Raw genomic sequence first — 19449 nt, 5'->3', positions numbered from 1 at the left:
TGCTCTCAAAGTTTTTATTTGAGATCCATTACATTTCTAATTAAATAAGACTTGTATTTTTATGATCCGTAATCTTTTCATTAATGAAGAAGGAAGAATTTCAAATTCGCTAATTGGTTACAGTGGTTCTAACCATGCAGCAGTTATTTTGGATCCCACTAGGTCCTTTCACTCCTTCCATTTTTCTTACTCTGCATGTTAACTGGTTTTGTTGCTGCTAGAGCAGAATGCCACAGCAGGTGCTCACACTGTCTTCCCGGCTCCTGCCTCCCTGGGAGTGTGACAAGTACTGCCTTCTCCCCTGTCCAGTGTACCTAGTGATGCTCTCTCTGGCAGGCCTTTTGGCCAGAGGGATATCATGTACTTTATTACTTTCTCCTTTTCTCTCTTCCCGGTGGCAACAAAGTTATCAGGTAGCCCCAGAGAGGAGAGTTTTAGGGTAAAAAATTAATCACTGACCATGTGCTGATTATTAACTACCTGTTGAGGCAGAGATGACTCTCCTTACTGTTAACATAGACGTTATCTGAGAAGTGTGTGTGTTGGGTGGAGAGAGTCCCCTGCTACTTCTTTCGCAGCTAAATTGAGGCATTAGTAGCCTGTCTGCTCTGTGCTTTATTGGTTCTTTTTTATTTTTTATTTTTTTTGGTCAGGAAACAAACAGTCTTGTCCGTTGTGCCCTAAGGAGAAATTCAGAGCTTGTAATAGTCATAAGCTTCGTCGTCACCTTCAGAATTTACACTGGAAAGTCTCAGTTGAATTTGAAGGTTAGTATTCTTGTGCTTGCTAAAAACTAAATGTGTCAAGATTTAATAGAAGTTTTGGAATTTTATTGTGAACAAATTCAAATACTTTCCATTTAAAATTGTGAGGGATTTAATGTCCTTTTAATGTATTTCTTAATAAACAATTATGGAACTCTCTAGGCAATGGATATATGTTGTAAGTGTAGTTTAGTTTAGCAAACATTTATTAAGCATCTGTTCTATACTGGTATTTTGCTTGGCCCTGGGGTCCCTATAACTTTTTGAACTATGTTTTAAAAAGTTAATACTTTTTCTTTTATGTTAGAACAACTACTATCTGACACATAATTTTGAAAGTGTAGTAAATGCAAAACAAAATATATAGTGTGAATATTGGGAAAGAAGACAATATCTTTTTTTCTGCTGATGGCTTGAAAAGATTAGAGTTGAAAAGAGTAGTGGGATTTTTAAAAAAGTAGTGGGATATAAGATAAATATTTGAAATCGTAGTCTTTCTCTACTCTAGATAAATGAAAATTATAAAAAAGATACCAATTACAGTAGTGACAAAAATGATATAATTTGGGGGACTGAATAAGAGGTCTCATAAAGAATAAAATTAAAGGACAAAAAATGAGATCTCACCAAGTTAAAAGACTTTTTAGATATAATGAATTATTCTTAGAGTGACTTATGTGAATTAGTACAGCGTTTTTGGAAAGAGATCTGGCAACGTTTTTTAAATTTAAAAATTCACATACCTCTCGACCAGGTACTCCCTCTTTTGGGAGTAAAAGAATCAATTAATAAGGATAAATGTACAAGAATATTCACTGCAGCATATACTTAGTGACAAAAACTTGAAACTAAAATAAAAACGGGTTGGTTGACTGTAATATGGTGTATACATACCATAAATTCTTATGCCACCATTGTAAAGAGTATATATTAGATCTATACTAGCTTATTTGGAAGGATTTCCATGAAAAACTGCTATTGCATGTGTCAACACACATGTTGAGAGGAGAGTTTATGATGCTTCATATGGATAAAAAAAACTCTGCCCTCAAAGCCCTAAATATCCATCTTAAACATATGCATACTTGTATATGAATTTGTGAGCATAGGTGTTGCTAAATGTGGTTATCTGGAGTTTTAATCCCAGGAAAGAATTTTCTTAGTATTATTGGTAAAAGGTTATGACTAGTCACTTAGAGAAAAGGGAATTAGAGACTAAATTAGAGGCCATCCTGTCCTTTATGTTTAATTTTTTTTAATTTATTTTTTATTTATTTTCAGCATAACAGTGTTCATTATTTTTGCACCACACCCAGTGCTCCATGCAATCTGTGCCCTCTATAATACCCACCATCTGGTACCCCAACCTCCCACCCCCTGTTTAATTATTTTTAAGAATGTACGTAAATCATGTCTTTTTATCAAAAAGAACGGTCTCATTTTAGTTAAAAAGTTCTTTTTGTATTCTTTATTTAAGTCATTGTTTAACCTTTAGGTTAGTCTTTGTCTTCCCTATTATTCTCATCTCTTAAATGGCTCATGGCATTTCTTTACTTTCTTAAGTACATTAAGTTGTTGGATTTTTTTCACATGGTGATGATCTGGTACGTGGGGAGTATCACAGGTTTTGTTTTAGCAAGCAGGTCTCAAAGTAGTTTGCAAATATGTTTAAGGTAGAAGCAACAAGACCTGCCGAAGGAATAGAAGTAAGATGTGAGGGGAAAATAGCCAAGAATGCGTGAGCCTGAGACTTGAACAGCTGTAAGAATGGTGGTATCCTTTACTGAGCAGAGAAGACTGCTTGAGGAAAAGGCCAAGCCTGCAGATTTAGGCATGCGAACGTTTAGATGCATCTCCTGGAGATGTCAAGTAGCATGTCTAGACAAGAATTTTGAGTTTGGGGAAAGGTTGGGGCTAGAGATACACATTTGGGAATTGTCAGAATATAAATGGTATTTAAAGCCATGGATGAGGTGGGATAGCCATAGGAGTACATATCAGTGGAGAAAAAAGAAGTTACTGCATCCTGGGATACTTCCGTATGTACAAGTAAGAGAAACAATTCGATGCAAGGTATGAGAAGAAAGGAGCTGGACACCTTAGTCCTTGACAGATTTTGAAATACTGACCGGATAACCCAGTCGTACATCCTCAGCAGGCAATCAGAAGGAGAGATCTGGTCCTCAGAAAGGAGTTGGTAACTAGACCTAGAATTTGGAATTCCTTCCCCCAGGGGAGATAGTTGCAACCATAAAAGGCATTAAAGTTACCAAGAAAATGAGGGGGAAAAGTCATGTAGCCATTAAGCCTATAGAAAAATCTGTTCTTTAGAGTGGAAGAGAGGGAAGAGGATGCATGAAGAAGGTTAAGAAGGATGGGAGAGAGCTAAGTGCCTTCTCACAAAGAAGAGGCTGTGTAGCAGCAGCTGTATTATGAGGCAAAGAAGGCGAAGCCTAATAAAAAGTCACAATGTCAGAGAATAGATGATAAAATTGAGTCCCAAAGAAGCTAAATGACCAATCAAGGTAACACATAGTCTTGGCAGAACCAGAATTCATACCTGGATATCATACATTTGTTTTTGTACTATGTGTTATATAAAAAATATAGAAAACTAAGTCTCATTCAAATAAACTATGACCTTATAAATAAGAATCCCAGTTATTATAAAACAAAATTTGCTAATAATTTTTAATGGTACTTGAATATTTAATGAACTGATATGATAACCAGCGATTCTTCACTTTAGGTTACAGGATGTGCATCTGTCACTTACCTTGTCGACCAGTGAAACCAAACATTATTGGAGAACAGGTAATCAGATGTGAGATTTATTTTTAAATTTAGCCCTCTTTAAAGAAAGCAGAATTTTTACCTGGCTTTAAGGCTGTGGGCACATTTGACCATGAGATTTACTTTAAGATTTTGTGTCTGAGTGCTTTCAGATTATCATGGTAGGAAAAAAATATGAATTATATGAAAAAAAGTTACTGTATTGAACTTTTCATTTTTCAGTTTTTAATTTTATTCAGATAAACTTTTCTCTTGTGGTTTCAGAACAAAAGTTAACCTATTTACTAATTTTGGAATGGAGAATTTAAATAAAAAGTAATATTCTTCTTTTAAAATAAATTGATTATGGGATAAAAGCCTTCAATTTCTGTGATTCAGTTAAATATCAGTATGTCAATTCATATTTACCTTCTCTGTGCTCTTTTAATCTGTCAAAGGACAGAATTAAGAAACTTTCTGAAATCTTAATAATTGTTTAAAAGTGCTAATGTCCCTTTTTAGGATACATTTAACTTTTGGGGAATACAAATTACAAAATAGTTTTTAGTAGTACTATCCTGGATGCATGTTAGCTTAAGAAGTCCTCATTATTAATTTTTTTTCGGGCCACTAAAAAGAGTAAAGTGCTGGGGAGAAAAAAAACAAACATTTCTTAAGCAGGGGTCAGGACAATGGTTGGTCCATCAACCCTATCCAGGACATTTTGAATGGGATGACAACAGTACCAATGTGTAATGTTTTCACCTGTTCTTTACTTGCTGTTTGATCCCAAAGAGGTAGAAGCTCTAAGGAGGTAGGAGGTAGAAGTTCTAAGGGTAAAAGGGTAAAAGGTATCAAAAGTAGAAAAAAGCCATTGGAATAATCTCTTTATTTTCAGCTAAATGAAAAATTACAAAATGAAAATTTTTTACTTGGACCATTAGTCTTTTTATTACATTTCTAGCATTCAGTGGTATGCCAAAACTAGCCTATATTTCTAGAAATATTGAAAGTTGGTTGTTAAACATGGCCATCATTAAAAATTAAATTGTATAAACTTTAAAGTGAATAAATTATATTATAAACAAATGTAATGAGTACTCCAATCTCATTATTTCCTATTACCTATTTTACTATTGTCGGCGCCATATACATATATATGTATAACATATATATAATACATTATATATTTATATTATATATTATATTTATTATATCTGCATGGAGGCCATGCTCTCTAGTAGGATATTACACATCTTTTCCCAAACTCACATTCAGTGATTTCACATCAGTAGCTTGAAATCTGTCACAATTGTAGCTTGGCATTGGCCGTGGTAGAGTACACATACCACAGAAAGCTGCAAACAGTATAAATCAGGACTTTATTTTCCTGGAGAACAATTGTTACTCACCTACTAATACAGTTCTGCTAATTTTATGCCATTTTTATAAGTGCTACTTATAGAAAATAGGGTACAGCTATATGCTGACTAGAATGAATGGGAAAAACAAAGTTGTGGTCTATTATAAAGTAAGTAAAAAGCAAACATAAATGTAGAGAAGGAAGTAAAGATCCCTTTGAAGTCCCATGGCAATATTAATACTGTCTTCTACATCATTAAACTCGTGACACACTAACATACTTCAATTTGCAATCTTAATAAACTTCTATTTCATTGTCTTTCATTGTACATTTAAATTAAATACTCTGTTTGATAGATATCCAGTAAAATGGGCGCCCATTATCATTGTATCATTTGTTCAGCAACAATCACCAGAAGAACCGATATGCTGGGACATGTAAGGCGACATGTGAATAAAGGAGAGACGAAATCCAGGTATATTGCTGGTAAGTTGAGCAATCTCATTAACATGTGTTGATAAGTAAATCCTTAAACAATGATCGAGTTATTCTTTTCAGACAGTGGGGAGATAAAATACAAGGACTTAACCAAAACATTTAGTTAACTATTAATTCATTACCTTAGGTTTCATTTTCTTTCTGTGAGGCTCCCAACAACATTTAACTGTCCTCAGTTTAACAAATATATTTAATATGGGTAGAAAAAGTGATTGATACCAAAGTAAATATACATATATATATATGTGTGTGTGTGTGTTTATATATATATATATATATATATTTTTTTTTTTTTTTTTTAAAGATTTTGTTTATTTGTTTGACAGAGAGCTTGAGCAAGCACAAGTAGGCAGAGTGGACAGGCAGAGGGAGAGAGAGAAGCAGGCTCTCCAGCAAGCAGGGAGCCTGATGTGATCCCAAAACAGTGGAACCATGACCCAAACCAAAGTGAGCCACCTAACTGACTGAGCCACCCAGACACTCCTAAATATAGGTATCTTAACAGAAGATTATAGATAGCTATATTATACTTACTGTTGAAAACACTGGAAAAAGGAGTTATATAAAGACCATTTATTATCCTGAAGTGATATCAGGTTATTAATAGCTTATTATTAGTGAGGCAGCCCTTCTTAAGAAAAGAATTAATGGGATGCCTGGGGCTCAGTTGGTTAAGTGCCTGCCGTTGGCTCGGGTTGTGATCTCAGGGTCCTGGGATCGAGTCCCAGATTGAGCAACTTGCGCAGGAGGGAGCCTGCTTCTCCCTCTGCCTGCCCCTCCACCTACTTGCACATGCATGTGCATTTTCTCTATCTCTCTCTGACAAATAAATAAAATCTTTAAAAAAAAAAAAAAGAATTAAGACCTCATGCCCTAAGGCATCCATTGTATGTAATGAATTAATTTATCTCATATACATCTAAAATGGTTATTATGTACTTTTCTTTCAAGAATTGAAAAAATAGTCACTGAAATAATTTTCTATAGAGCTTAATTGCTGGTAGAAACTGGTTTGAGAAAGGCTGATCTTGTGAGATAAGTCACATGCCACTTTGGTGGGTGTAGAAGAATATAAAAAACACTAGGGAATGTTAACTATGATTTGGCATTGTAAAAAGGGAAGTACGGTTGCCATGTAGTTAACATTCTGATTTTAATATTATCAAGAAAGCCAAACACAGGGGCGCCTGGGTGGTTCAGTGGGTTAAGCCTCTGCCTTTGGCTCGGATCATAATCTCAGGGTCTCCTGGTCTCAAGCCCCACATCGGGCTCCCTGCTCAGCGGGGAGCCTGCTTCCCCCACTCTCTCTGCCTGCCCCTGCCTACTTGTGATCTCTGTCAAATAAATAAATAAATCTTTAAAAAAAAAGAAAAGAAAAAGCCAAAAATAAAGACTATTTTTCCCCCACACATAATATATATGTCTCATTCCTAAAATATACATACACAAATACATCAGTATTTCATTTGGGCTCATAGCTAAATGATTCTAATATATACAAAATGTAGAATCTTTTTTTTCCCCATTACTTTATACCCAATTTAAGATAATTTAGTGTTGGGTGCCTGGGTGGCTCAGTGGGTCAGGCCGCTGCCTTCGGCTCGGGTCGTGATCTCGGGGTCCTGGGATCGAGTCCCGCGTCGGGCTCTGCTCGGCGGGGAGCCTGCTTCCCCCTCTCTCTCTGCCTGCCTCTCTGCCTACTTGTGATCTCTGTCAAATAAATAAATAAAATCTTTAAAAAAAAAAAAAGATAATTTTGTGTTTTACGGTTGTAGTTATAAGAAAGTGTTCTGAAATCTAGCATGTTCTGGAAGTATAGTGATTCTTTGTCATCCACGATGGCTTATGGAATGAAACAGCGATACTAACTTTATAACCATTATATCACAGTAAGATATATTTAGCAGCCAGTCTATGTAAACACAGTATAGGGGTTGATGAACAATAAAGGCGTTTTAGGATTTTTTTTTAAGATTTTATTGATTTGCCAGAGAAAGAAAGTGCACAAGCAGAGGGAGCAGCAGGCAGAGGGAGAAGCAGACCTCCCACTGAACGAGGAGCCCAATGTGGAACTCGATCCCAGGATCCTAGGATCATGATCTAAGCTGGAGGCAAACTCTTAAACTGACTGACCCACCCAGGAGTCCTGAATTTTTTTTCCCCAAATTTTGTTTTATTTTAAGCTTATTGTTCTTAGCTAGGGTTATAATACAGGTATCTTGATGTTCAAGGCAGGGAAGATTTGACTTAATAAACTTTACCCAAATACTTAATTGAGTGCTACTCTTTCCTAGAGACAGTACTGAATAAATCAGTTTTGGGTTGTTTTTCTTTTTCCATTATTTACTCAATTGGTTACATTAACAAAATATTAAAATGAAAAGTTATTTCTTTTAATGTGTATTGTTTTGGATATTTAGAATTATTTTGTATTTCACTGGAAATCTTTTTTTTTTTTTCATTTTAGCTTCTGCAAAACCACCTAATGAAATTTTGAAAGAGGCAGACACAGATGTACAAGTTTGTCCTAACTATTCTGTACCTCAAAAAACAGATTCCTATTTTAATCCCAAAATGAAACTAAACCGGTAAGATAAATTGGGAAAAGGATTATGGGATGTTTCAAATTATAACAAATGTACCTTCTCTTAATCTTATGTTCTAATACAGTGAAATTTAAAACTAGGTACAGATTGAGAGTCATCTGTTTTAGTATTTTCTTAGAATGATTGTTTTCTTTTATCCTACCAAACTAATTTTTTTCTCAGAGAGTAAAATAGTACTTTTGTGGGCAAGTTTTATTTATGGAATCATTATTCATGGTGAATGCTTGTTTATAGAACCCAACTAGATTGATAGTTTAATTTCACAAATGTTTACTTCTTATACTAAAGTAGGGAATATATTACTAGGTCTTCCTTTAAAACAGGTTGTACAGTAAACAGGAACCCCAATTCTCTCTCTTTTTTGAGAGTGTGAGCCTGAGGTGGGGGAAGAGGCAGAGGGAGAGAGAGAGAGGGAGAGAGAGAATCCTAAGCAGGCTTCATGCCCAGCTCTGAGCCCTGTGTGGGGCTGATTTCACAAACTTGAAATCCTGACCTGAGCTGAAATCAAGAGTCGGATGCTTAACTGACTGAGCCACCCAGGCTCCCATCTCACTATTCTTCAATAAAATAAAATCTACAGTGATGAAGCCATGGTACAGTAAAATTATTTCAGATTATTATACTTTCTAGGCAACTAATATTCTGTACATTGGCTGCTTTGGCTGAAGAAAGAAAACCTTTGGAATGTCTAGATGCCTTTGGAGCCACTGGTGAGTAATGTTTTTTTTGGAACTCCACTTTAATTATCAGCTTTATGCAGTATTTTTTCTTAGAAAATGTATACGGGTATTCTATCTGGCAGAATATTTTGGCATAAAAAATTAAAGACTCAAAGTAAATATTTTTATTGTGGAAAAATTTCCAATATATACAAAAGTAGACCATAATAGAGTCCTTTGCTATCTATCACTCACTTCAAAAATTATCAACTTGTGCTTGTTCTTTTGGCTGTATGCCATGCACTTTCCCCTCATACCTCCTTCTACCATCCTTATCCCCATTATTTTGATACAAATCACTGATACATCATTTGATCTGTAAATATTTCAGTTGGTTCTCTGAAAGATAAGGATTTTTAAAAAAGAAAACCATGATACCATTATCACATCTTAAAAAATTAAATCAATATCAAATGTTTTAATATCAAATGTTAAATATGCCCAATTACCTGATTTTTTTTTTTAAATCAAGCAGGGATTCAAATAAAGACTATATATTTCATTGTTTGATATTTCTAAATCTCTTTTTAATCTATATTCACGTCCATCATTTTGTTTGTGTGTGATAATCATTTGTTGATATGTAGCTTGTTTGCCTTATAGACTTTTCCAGAGTCTAGATTTTTGCTAATGGTATCTCAATGGTTTGTATAACATGTTCCTCTGTCCCCTGTATTTCTGTTAATTGGTAGTTGGATTTTCAGGTGTGATCAGTTTCAGATAGGATTTTTTTTTCTTTTTTCAAGAATACTGGTTCATTATAATCAGGAAATACTTGATGTTTGGTTATCTCTTTTTTTGTGAAATAATAAACTGCCTAGTCATTAGGCTGTGGGGTGAGGGGTAATTTTAAATACTGAGAACATTTTTCCCAAAAGAACTTAAGAGTAAAGAAAAGATAATAGGGTAGAAAATTTCTAAGAAGTCACCTGAACGTAATTCAAGTCTTTCTTCTTATAGGTCATAGGACTGTATTTTGGGGAAGTTTGTAGCAAAAGGATGATAGCAGGAATTAGCTCTCCTTTTTAAGTTCCTCTTTGTTGGAAAAGTAGTGGTTAAAAGCAATTTAATATCTTGCATAATCTGATCCCAACCTACTTTTCCAAATTTAATTACCAGCATTTTCCCTTATCCAACCCTTTTTCTTTATTCTTTTTTCTTTGTCTTTTTTTTTTTTTAATTACATTTAATCTATTTTACCCATTCCCCAACCCACCTCCCTTCTGGCAACCACCAATTTGTTCTCTGTATTTAAGAATCTGCTTTTTTTTTTTCTTTGTTAATTTTGTTTCTTAAATTCCACATATGAGTGAAATTGTATTTGCCTTTCCCTGTCTGTTTCACTTAGCATTATACTCTCTAGGTCCATCCATGTTGTTGCAGTTGGCCAAGATCTCATTCTTTTTTATGGCTGAATAGTGTTCCATTGTGTATATGTACTTCCTTCTTTATTCATCTATCAGGAGATACTTGAGTTGCTTCTATATCTTAGCTATTGTAAATAATGCTGCAGTAAACACAGGGAAGCATGCATCTTTTTTAATTATTTTCATTTTCTTTGGGTAAATACCCAGTAGTAGAATTACTGCATCATATGATAATTCTATTTTCATTTTTTTGAGGAAATTCCATACTGGTTCCCACAGTGGCTGCACCAATTTACACTCTCACTAACAGTGAGTGAGCGTTCATTTTTCTTTGCATCCTCACCAACACTTGTCTTTTTGATTCTAGCCATTCTCGTAGGTGCAAGGGTGATATCTCATTGTTTTGATTTACATTTTACTCATGATTAGTGATATTGAGCATCTTTTCATGTGTCTGTTGGCCATCTGTCTATCTTCTTTGGACTCTTAACCATCTTCATCCAATTCTTCCACCCTCTACCCTCCCCCTGCCCTACCTCTGACAACCTAAAAATCTGATCTGTTTCTATGAGTTTGGTTTTTTCAGAGTCCACATATAAGTGAGATCATACAGTATTTGTCTTTCTCTGACTTACTACACTTAACATAGTGCCTCCAATGGTCCATCCATGATGTCACAAGTGCCAGGATTTTCTTCTTTCTTATGGCTTAATAGTATTTTCTAGTGTGTGTAGGCATATGTCACATTTCTTCATCCATCTGTGGACACTTAGGTTGTTTCCGTGTCTTGGCTATTATAAATAATGCTGCAATGAACTATTCTTTTTTCACCTGAGATCATCAAAGCTAATGTCTGAGCTTTTCAGTCCTTTCGTGTAATGTTCCCTTGTAAACTTGTATCAGTTCATAGCAGTCAGTTTCCATGCTTCCCCATCTCTAAAATGTGAATGTTAGAACTAATCACAGGCTTATAATGAGAACTTGAAAATATTTGTAAAGACCGTGGCACATAGTGGATGTTAAATATTTACATTTATGAGACATATGAGTGAAGAAGATGTACTAAAAGTATTGACCATAGAGGGTTTTCTAATACACAGTGTCTGGGCCTGTGGCACCTCTCCCATATTGTAACAGATGTTGCTTGTGGCACTAATCCAGTAGGTCTAGAAAGCCTGTGAGGAAAGGCTTTCTTGGTCTGAATTCTTGATCATTTGCTTACATGTACAAAGTTGTTCTGTTTAATTCACAATGATGCTGTTGTACAGTGTGTGAAAAATGTTAGTCCACTAAAGTTGTTTTCGTAATTTGGTGCATTAGGTAAACTTCAGCAGGAGGAGTTTTCAGCTTCCCATCCCCCAGGCTGAGTAACTCCGCCCTTACTCTTATTGTATGTTGGGTTTCTCTGTAAGATTTTGTTTGAAAAAAGCATTCCATTGTAGGAAATTTTAACAAAAGAAAACCTATTCCCCCCAATAAAGAACAAACATGATTATTTTATTTGACTGGGGGTTTCGGAAAAGTTTTAGAAGTATTAATGAAAATCTGTTAGACACATTTTGTGTGTGTATGGTAACTTTTATTCAGAGGGTTTGTAGTGAGAAAGTAAAAAAAAAAATTATTTATGACAATATTAAGATTTTGAAACAATATGGTTTTGGTTTTATAAAATATTTATTATTATATACTGTTCTTTAATTACTACAATTTAAAATTCCTTTTCCTTCACATTTCTCCTAAGGGATAATGGGACTACAATGGGCAAAACATCTTGGAAGTGCAGTTAAGGTTACAATTAATGACTTGAATGAAAACTCTGTGACACTAATTCAGGAGAATTGCCATTTAAACAAATTGAAAGTGGTGGTGGACAGTAAGGAAAAGGAAGAGAGTGATGCTATTCTTGAAGAAGGAGAGGAAAACCTTGGTAATATTAAGGTGACCAAAATGGATGCCAATGTACTGATGCATCTGAGATCTTTTGATTTCATGTAAGTTACTTTGTGTGTGTGTGTGTGTATGAATTTCTAAACTGGCCCAGATTTTTGGAGGGGGGATAAAAAGACTATTGTTTTTTACTTATTTGCATTAATAGGTTTTTTTGTTGGCATAAAAAATTCAATAAGAACATTTTCTAGCATTTGAAATACAATTCCTAAGCATGACAGTTTTCCTGTAAGCCTGATCCATTCTTATATGTGATGTATATATCATGTGATCATTTTATTACTTAATTTAAAAACAGAACTGTATATTTAAAACAGATTTGTAAAGTACTTTTGAATCCATGGCATTTTTTCATTAGACTTAATGACAGTGGTATCATTTTGATTACGAGTATGATTTTAAATAAATTATATTCTTTCTCATTTTAGACATCTAGACCCTTTTGGAACATCCGTGAACTATCTAGATTCTGCGTTCAGAAATATAAGAAACCTTGGCATTGTATCAGTGACTTCTACAGATATCAGTTCTTTATATGCCAAGGCACAGCATGTTGCCCGGCGTCACTATGGCTGTAATATTGTCCGAACTGAATATTACAAGGAACTAGCAGCCAGAATTGTTGTAGCTGCAGTGGCAAGGTACCAGACTGACAACAACATACCTCATATGTTTGGTTATATGATAGAGATAATATTACAAAAAGTGCCAGTTGCATTTTTCAAAACATGCACGAAGTCCAAATTCTGTATTCATGTCTAGAATCTTGATTTGTTTGGTAATCTTATGTTTCTTTTATAATCTGATTTAAAAGTTTTGTCCCTAAAATAGTTTAGTCTCCAATTAAAAGTTTTATTAAAATAAAGTAGTTTACGGAAGAAGAGATAAAAATGAAAGTAAACCTTCAAATCAGTTATTTTTTAACAATGTAGGTTAAATGGGGGCTAGCACCATGAAAAGAAAAAGCAAAGGCTGTTTTTAGATTTACAAAAAATCGGGAAGGGGGTGTTTTTATATTTATTTATTTATTTTTAAGTGGCTCTGTGCTGGGCATGGAGCTCCCAACACAGGGCTTGAACTGAAGATCCTGAGATTGAGATCTAAGCTTAGATCAAGAGTAAGACACTTACCTGATTAGCCACCTAGGTGCCCCAAAAAATTTTGGGGTATTTTATTTGTCATTGTTTTTAAGATTTTATTTGTTTGTTTGTTTGTTTGTTTTTACCAGTCATCTTTTATTGGATGTTGATTCTGAATTAGGATATGAAAGGATTCAAGGGTGCCAAGCAAAGGTCATGGTCAGGAATGCGGAGCGTGCGCCTCCACACTGGGCCCTCTTCAGTGGTAGTTGCGTAGCCACTCATGTTTGAGTTCCTTATAACAACGGAAGTAGTTGAAGACCACATAAGCTGCCAGCACCATAGAAATCCCAGCGACGCCCCCTTTCTTCACATTGACATACTTGTTGTAATACCGGTAGTAACCTCTTTGAAATGCACCAGCAATGCCCTTAGGGGTGAAATCCCGCATCAGTATCCAGCTGGTTAGCTCTCCTAGTTTCACATCCAAGAGCTTCTTCTTCTTCAGGGGTACGACTGACGCCATCTTGGAGTCCTGGGTGTCCCTGTTTGTTTGTTTTAGAGAGGTGTTAGGGAGAGAGTTCGAGCAGGGGGAAGAGCCCAGGGAGAAAAAAAAATCTCAAGCAGACTCTGCACCAAGTGTGGAGCCCAATGCGGGGCCCAATCCCATGACCCTGAGATCTTGACCTGAGCCAGAATCGAAAGTTGGAGCTCAACCAACTGAGCCACCTCAGCGCCCCCAAAATCATTTTATGTCTGTTTCATCTCCTTTCTTTACATAGTTTGAATAAAATGATGGCTTATGGGGTGCCTGGCTAGCTCAGTCGATGGAGCATGTAACTCTTAATCTCAGAGTTGTTGAGTTCAAGCTTTGGGTGTAGAGATAACTAAAACAAAATAAACATAAACATAAATTTTAAGTGATGGTTTGTAAACTTGATTCTGCAAAATGATCTTACCTATAAAACAAAAAGTTCTGTTTTTCATCAGGATTTCTAAAGAGTTAAAGAAAGTCTTTTTTTTTTTTTTAAGATTTTATTTATTTATTTGACAGACAGAGATCACAAGTAGGCAGAGAGGCAGGCAGAGAGAGGAAGGGAAGCAGGCCTCCCGCCAAGCAGAGAGCCCAATGTGGGGCTCAATCCCAGGACCCCGTGATCATGACCCGAGCTGAAGGCAGAGACCTAACCCACTGAGCCACCCAGATGCCCCCCCTTTTTTTTGAGAACCCACTTTATTCAGAATGTTATGCTTGAAGAATAGTACAATATTATATAAATTGACCCTGAGAGTATAGCTAATGCATGATCAGCCAGTTCATTCACTAGCCTCAACATTGGGTTCACAACATTTAGAATGAAGTTCCTACCTCAACATAATACAGATTATTAGGCTTCATATACTTTTGCCAGTATTCCTAATTATCGGAAAACTCTGATATCCAGTGTGTATACATGCTAAGGACCTATTGTGTATACTTAGAAATGTTTATATTGTAATATCAACAAATTGAAATTAATACACATGAACTGAATTTAGCATGTATAACTGCAGAGGGAAAACTAAGTACATAAATGGTATATCAATTAGAATTTAATCCAGAAGTCTATAAAATTAATAGTGGCAAAAACTTCACCTATTCATTTTTCACTGAGCCTTCAGCACATACCAACCTACATGTAGTTAGTCCTCAGTAATCATTGTTTGGAAGAACTGTTATAGAAAAAAGTAGATAAAAAGAAAGAAGGGTGGTGGTGAGGACAAGAAAAAAAGTGACACTGGGGCGCCTGGGTGGCTCAGTGGGTTAAAGCCTCTGCCTTCGGCTCAGGTCATGTTCCCAGGGTCCTGGGATCAAGCCCCACATCGGCCTCTCTGCTCAGCAGGGAGCCTGCTTCCTCCTCTCCCTTTCTGCCTGCCTCTCTTCTACTTGTGATCTCTGTCTGTCAAATAAATAAATAAAATCTTAAAAAAAAAAAAATTAAAAAAAAAAAAAAGAAAAGAAAGTGACACTGAAAATCAGAGGGTGTAGTCCTACTGAGAGGATACCATAATGGAAAATGTCTAGTTACTGAAGATTCTCCCAAGCATCCTTTATTACCTGTGTTTCAGTTTGTGTAAAAGTTACAGTAATGATCTTTTAAAAACACTACTATTAAGAATTGAACTGTCAAAAAAAAAAAACAAAAACTGGAACTTTCCTTATTTTCCCATAACCCATCCATGGTTTCCTGTCCAGGTTTGTATTGTCAGTATAATGCCAAACAAAGAAAAATGATAAGCCCCCAAAGTAACTTTAAAAATTTCTTTCCAGAGCTGCAGCCCGATGTAACAAAGGCATTGAAGTACTCTTTGCAGTGGCTCTGGAACATTTTGTGTTGGTTGTTGTGAGAGTTTTGAGGGGGCCTACCTCTGCAGATGAAACAGCCAAGAAGATTCAGTACCTGATCCATTGTCAGTGGTGTGAAGAGAGAATTTTTCAGAAGGATGGCAATATGGTAGAAGGTAAATTCAAGTTTCTCTTGACTGGATATTGTGCTTATGTATAAGCCTCCAATGAATAAGTCTTTATCACATCCCTAATTACACATATTGTTGTCCTTTGATTTTAAAGATTACAGTGCTAACTTTATTTCCTATACTGGATTTCCTTTCATCAACAGACAAGACATTCGTGTGAGTTTATTAAAGTTATTTATTCATGCTGTACAATTTATGCTCTCTAGCTCTGCCCTCTATTCAAACATCTAGAAATAACTTAGTTTCCACTGTCACTAATTTTAGGAACATAAGTCAGATGACCTCTTTGTCTAGGGTGTTTCAAATCGCTAATTTTATAAAAGTAATTATCATGTTTCTGGCTTAATATAAAAACCATCAGTCATAAAATTCCTTCAGTAAACATTTACTGAGCCTCTACTATATGCCAGGCATGGGGATCAAAGAAAAAGATGAGGCTTATGCCCTCCTAGAGTTGTTTCTCTTTTGCTTTTCTGGGGCATAGAAATAGGTGTCCATTGTTTTCTGTTAGATTCTTGGCATGTTTTAATATGGATTTTTAAGAACTCTTACTAGAGTTTAACCCTTGTGATATGAGTTGCAAGTATTTTTTCCTCTTGTGACTTCAGTTGACATCTGGTTTGTTTTTTTTTAACCTTTCACGTGGAGAAGTTTTTTGTTGCTGTTTTAAAGTTAATTTAGTTTTCTTTTATGTATTCTGGATTTTGTCTGTAGTTAGAATTTTCGTGTTTCTATATTCAGGGTAGGTTATGTTTTATTGAATAATTCACCTTTCTCCTAATGTGAGAATACCATCTCTTCCTTATACTAAAGAATATATTTGAGTTTCTTCCTGGATTTTCTATTCTGTTCCATGGTTGAATATCTATTCATACACCTTTACCACACTATTTTTGATTACAGAGGATTTTTAGTGTTTAATATCTGTTACAGCAGTCCCTTTTCAAAGCTCTGTTTTCAGAGTGTTCCTGATAGGGGATCTTCCTTTTCTCTTAGTAAAAGAGTAAATAAAAGAGGGAGAGGGAGAGGGGGATGGAGTGGGTGGTTGGGTTATGAACACTGGGGAGGGTACGTGCTATGGTGAGTGCTGTGAAGTCTGTAAGCCTGATGATTCACAGACCTATACCCCTGGGGCAAATAATACATTATATGTTAATAATTTTTTTTTTAATTTTAAAATAAAAAATAAAAACTGTACTGACTAATAAAGGAAAATAACTGACCAAAAAAAAAAAGAGTAAATAAATAGGCCAGCTAGTATTTTAATTTTATTAAATTAAGGAGGATAGATACTATTATGATTTTAAAATTTCCTAATAACCTAGTATGCTTTTCATTTGTGCAAGTCTTTTGCTATAGTGTTCATTGCTAGTGAAGGCATCCTGTCACGTTCCTTTTAGTTCTCTTTAGTGCTTTCTGAGTCAACCATGGGTCTGAGATACCTATCATTTTTTCATGTTAAGAAAGTATCCTTCATTTCCACTTGTACTGTATTTTAGCACGATGTTGAATTTTGTCATATATTTCAGCACTATGGAGATGATTATGTGGTATATATTCTTAGGTCAATTGGTTTGATTAATTGTAATTAAGTTTTCCAGTATTGAACCATTCTGCCTTTCTAGAATAAACAACTCTGTCAGGGAGTATTTTCTTAAGATAGATTCTATTTACTAATTTTTAAAATTTTGTTTTAGTATTCATTAATGAGATGGTGTATACTTTCCCTTTTTAGGATTATTTTGATTGGGCTTTGAAGTCTGTTTAAACTGCAAAGGAATTTAGAATTTGGCTCTTTATTTTCCAGTGGTTGGGTACAGACAGGATAGCTTTAGCTTTTTAAATTTTCTTGGTTTCTGTGGTTATCTTCTTTTTTTTACAATTTTTAACACTTGTCCTTTCTGCCTTTTCTCTTGACTGCTTTAGATACTGGTTTATCTGTCCTATTGTTGTTCATTTATTATCTTTCTTAATCTTTTACTTTTGTAGTAGTGAATAAGTATTCCAAAATTTGAATTGTTTTGGGTTTTAAGTAGTTTGATTTCTTGGCATTATAAATGAGATAATCAGCCTCCCATTTTCCATTTTCCCTTCCTAATTTGTGTTCATTATAGCATTTATATGTTGTTGGAATATGTAACACTGATATTTTATTTTGCCAATAAAATCTATACATTAAATGTGTTTAATACTCATCATCACTTTTTTTTGCCATATTTCTTAAAAAATCTCTTAGTTTGAGAAATCTGACTTTGAGTTTAGTCAAGAGTGTTCATGGGCAAAATACTCTGTGATTTCTTGCATGTTTAAAACTCACTGCCCATTGCCTTTATACTTAATGAGTTTAGAGTTTCTTTGAGTTCCTACCTTGTAAAAGCTTTTATATTGTCATCTGTCACTGAATATTATTGCAAATATTCCTTCTTTTATGTGACATTATTTTGCCTGGCTGCACAAAGAAATATTAACTTTTGAAGTCCAGTAACTTTATTAGGGTATAGCTTTTTAGGATAAGTTTTCCTAAGTCATGGTGTACCCCTTCAGTATTTCAAATCATCTTTCATTTCAAGAGGATTTTCTTAAATATTTATTTAATTCTGATATTTATCTTGCCTTTGTATTACTATGCTTATGCTAGATCTCCTCAGCCTGTCTTTAATGATCATTTTATCTCCAGAAATGTTCAGATTTGTAATTGTTTTATCTTCTTCATCTGTGACCCTTTTACCATTATGAAATGTCCATCTTTATCTCTCTGGTATTTATCTGAATGGATATATTATCTGATGGTAATATAAACACCATCTTGTAGTTCCTATTGACATAATATTTTTGTCTTCCTATTACTTACAATCCATAAATGTCTTCTTGGATCTTACTTTTTTATCCAGTCTCATCGTGTCGGCCTTTTGAGGAGAGTTTTCGACAGTTCCTACTAAATGTCATTATTGAAATGGTTGACTTTATGTCAGCTCTTTTGCTACTCGTTTTTATGTCTTTTATGCCCTTTTCTTGTTCTGTTTCACTTTTGTTGCCTTTTTAAATCTTAGACATATTTTTAGTGTGTCATTTTAATTATTCTGCTGATTTTTTTGCTATATATTTTTCAGTTATTTTCTTAATGGTTTCTCCAGGAATTATAGTATGCACCTTTAACTTACCTTGAACTACCTCACGTTAATATTGACTAAAGACTGGCAAAAGCTAGCAACTTTGCTCTAATATAATTCTATTTTTCTCTTCCCATGTAGGCTATTTTTTTTTTTTTTTAATTTGACAGAGAGAAATCACAAGTAGATGGAGAGGCAGGCAGAGAGAGAGAGGGAAGCAGGCTCCCTGCCGAGCAGAGAGCCCGACGCGGGACTCGATCCCAGGACCCCGAGATCATGACCCGAGCCGAAGGCAGCGGCTTAACCACTGAGCCACCCAGGCGCCCCCCATGTAGGCTATTTTTGCCATATGTTAATTATATATATATAGTGACCCAATCCAACAATATAGTATTGTATTTATTTTTTAAATATTCTTACGATTTTCAAAGAATTTAAGATAGGAGAAGTGCGAATACACACACACACACACACACACACACACACACACATCTGTTATAGTTACCCAGATAATTGCCTTTCCAGTGCTCTTTAGTCCTAACTTTGGATTCAAGATACTCTATTTCATTTCCTTTCAGCCTAAAGAACCTACTTTAATATTTCTGCAACAAACTCTCCCACTTTTTACTTATCTGGTGATATCTTTATAACATGTGACATACTATTTTCCCCAGGGGTACAGGTCTGTGACTCGTCGGGCTTACACA

General features: G+C 35.0%; 1 protein-coding gene and 1 pseudogene across 3 annotated transcripts in view; one reads left to right on the top strand and one right to left on the bottom strand.

Annotated features, from left to right (window-relative positions):
• TRMT1L (tRNA methyltransferase 1L) overlaps nt 1-19449 on the top strand; it is a 53743-nt gene that overhangs the window by 5803 nt on the left and 28491 nt on the right. For both annotated transcript variants that reach the window (XM_082702974.1, XM_082702975.1), the window contains exons 3-10: nt 654-767; nt 3514-3578; nt 5256-5385; nt 7865-7985; nt 8634-8713; nt 11831-12080; nt 12465-12677; nt 15427-15617. In XM_082702974.1, coding sequence (XP_082559100.1) covers nt 654-767; nt 3514-3578; nt 5256-5385; nt 7865-7985; nt 8634-8713; nt 11831-12080; nt 12465-12677; nt 15427-15617 — 1164 coding nt within the window. The remainder of the gene's footprint in view (nt 1-653; nt 768-3513; nt 3579-5255; nt 5386-7864; nt 7986-8633; nt 8714-11830; nt 12081-12464; nt 12678-15426; nt 15618-19449) is intronic.
• On the bottom strand, nt 13230-13664 carry LOC309849911 (ATP synthase subunit f, mitochondrial pseudogene; annotated as a pseudogene). Its single transcript has one exon. The product of its transcript is annotated as an ATP synthase subunit f, mitochondrial pseudogene (transcript).

This window comes from Mustela nivalis, assembly GCF_964662115.1.
Source record: "Mustela nivalis genome assembly, chromosome: 16".
Classification (NCBI taxonomy): domain Eukaryota; kingdom Metazoa; phylum Chordata; class Mammalia; order Carnivora; family Mustelidae; genus Mustela; species Mustela nivalis.
The sequence above is the reverse complement of the archived record's forward strand: the minus strand, read 5'-3'. Positions and strand labels throughout refer to the sequence as shown.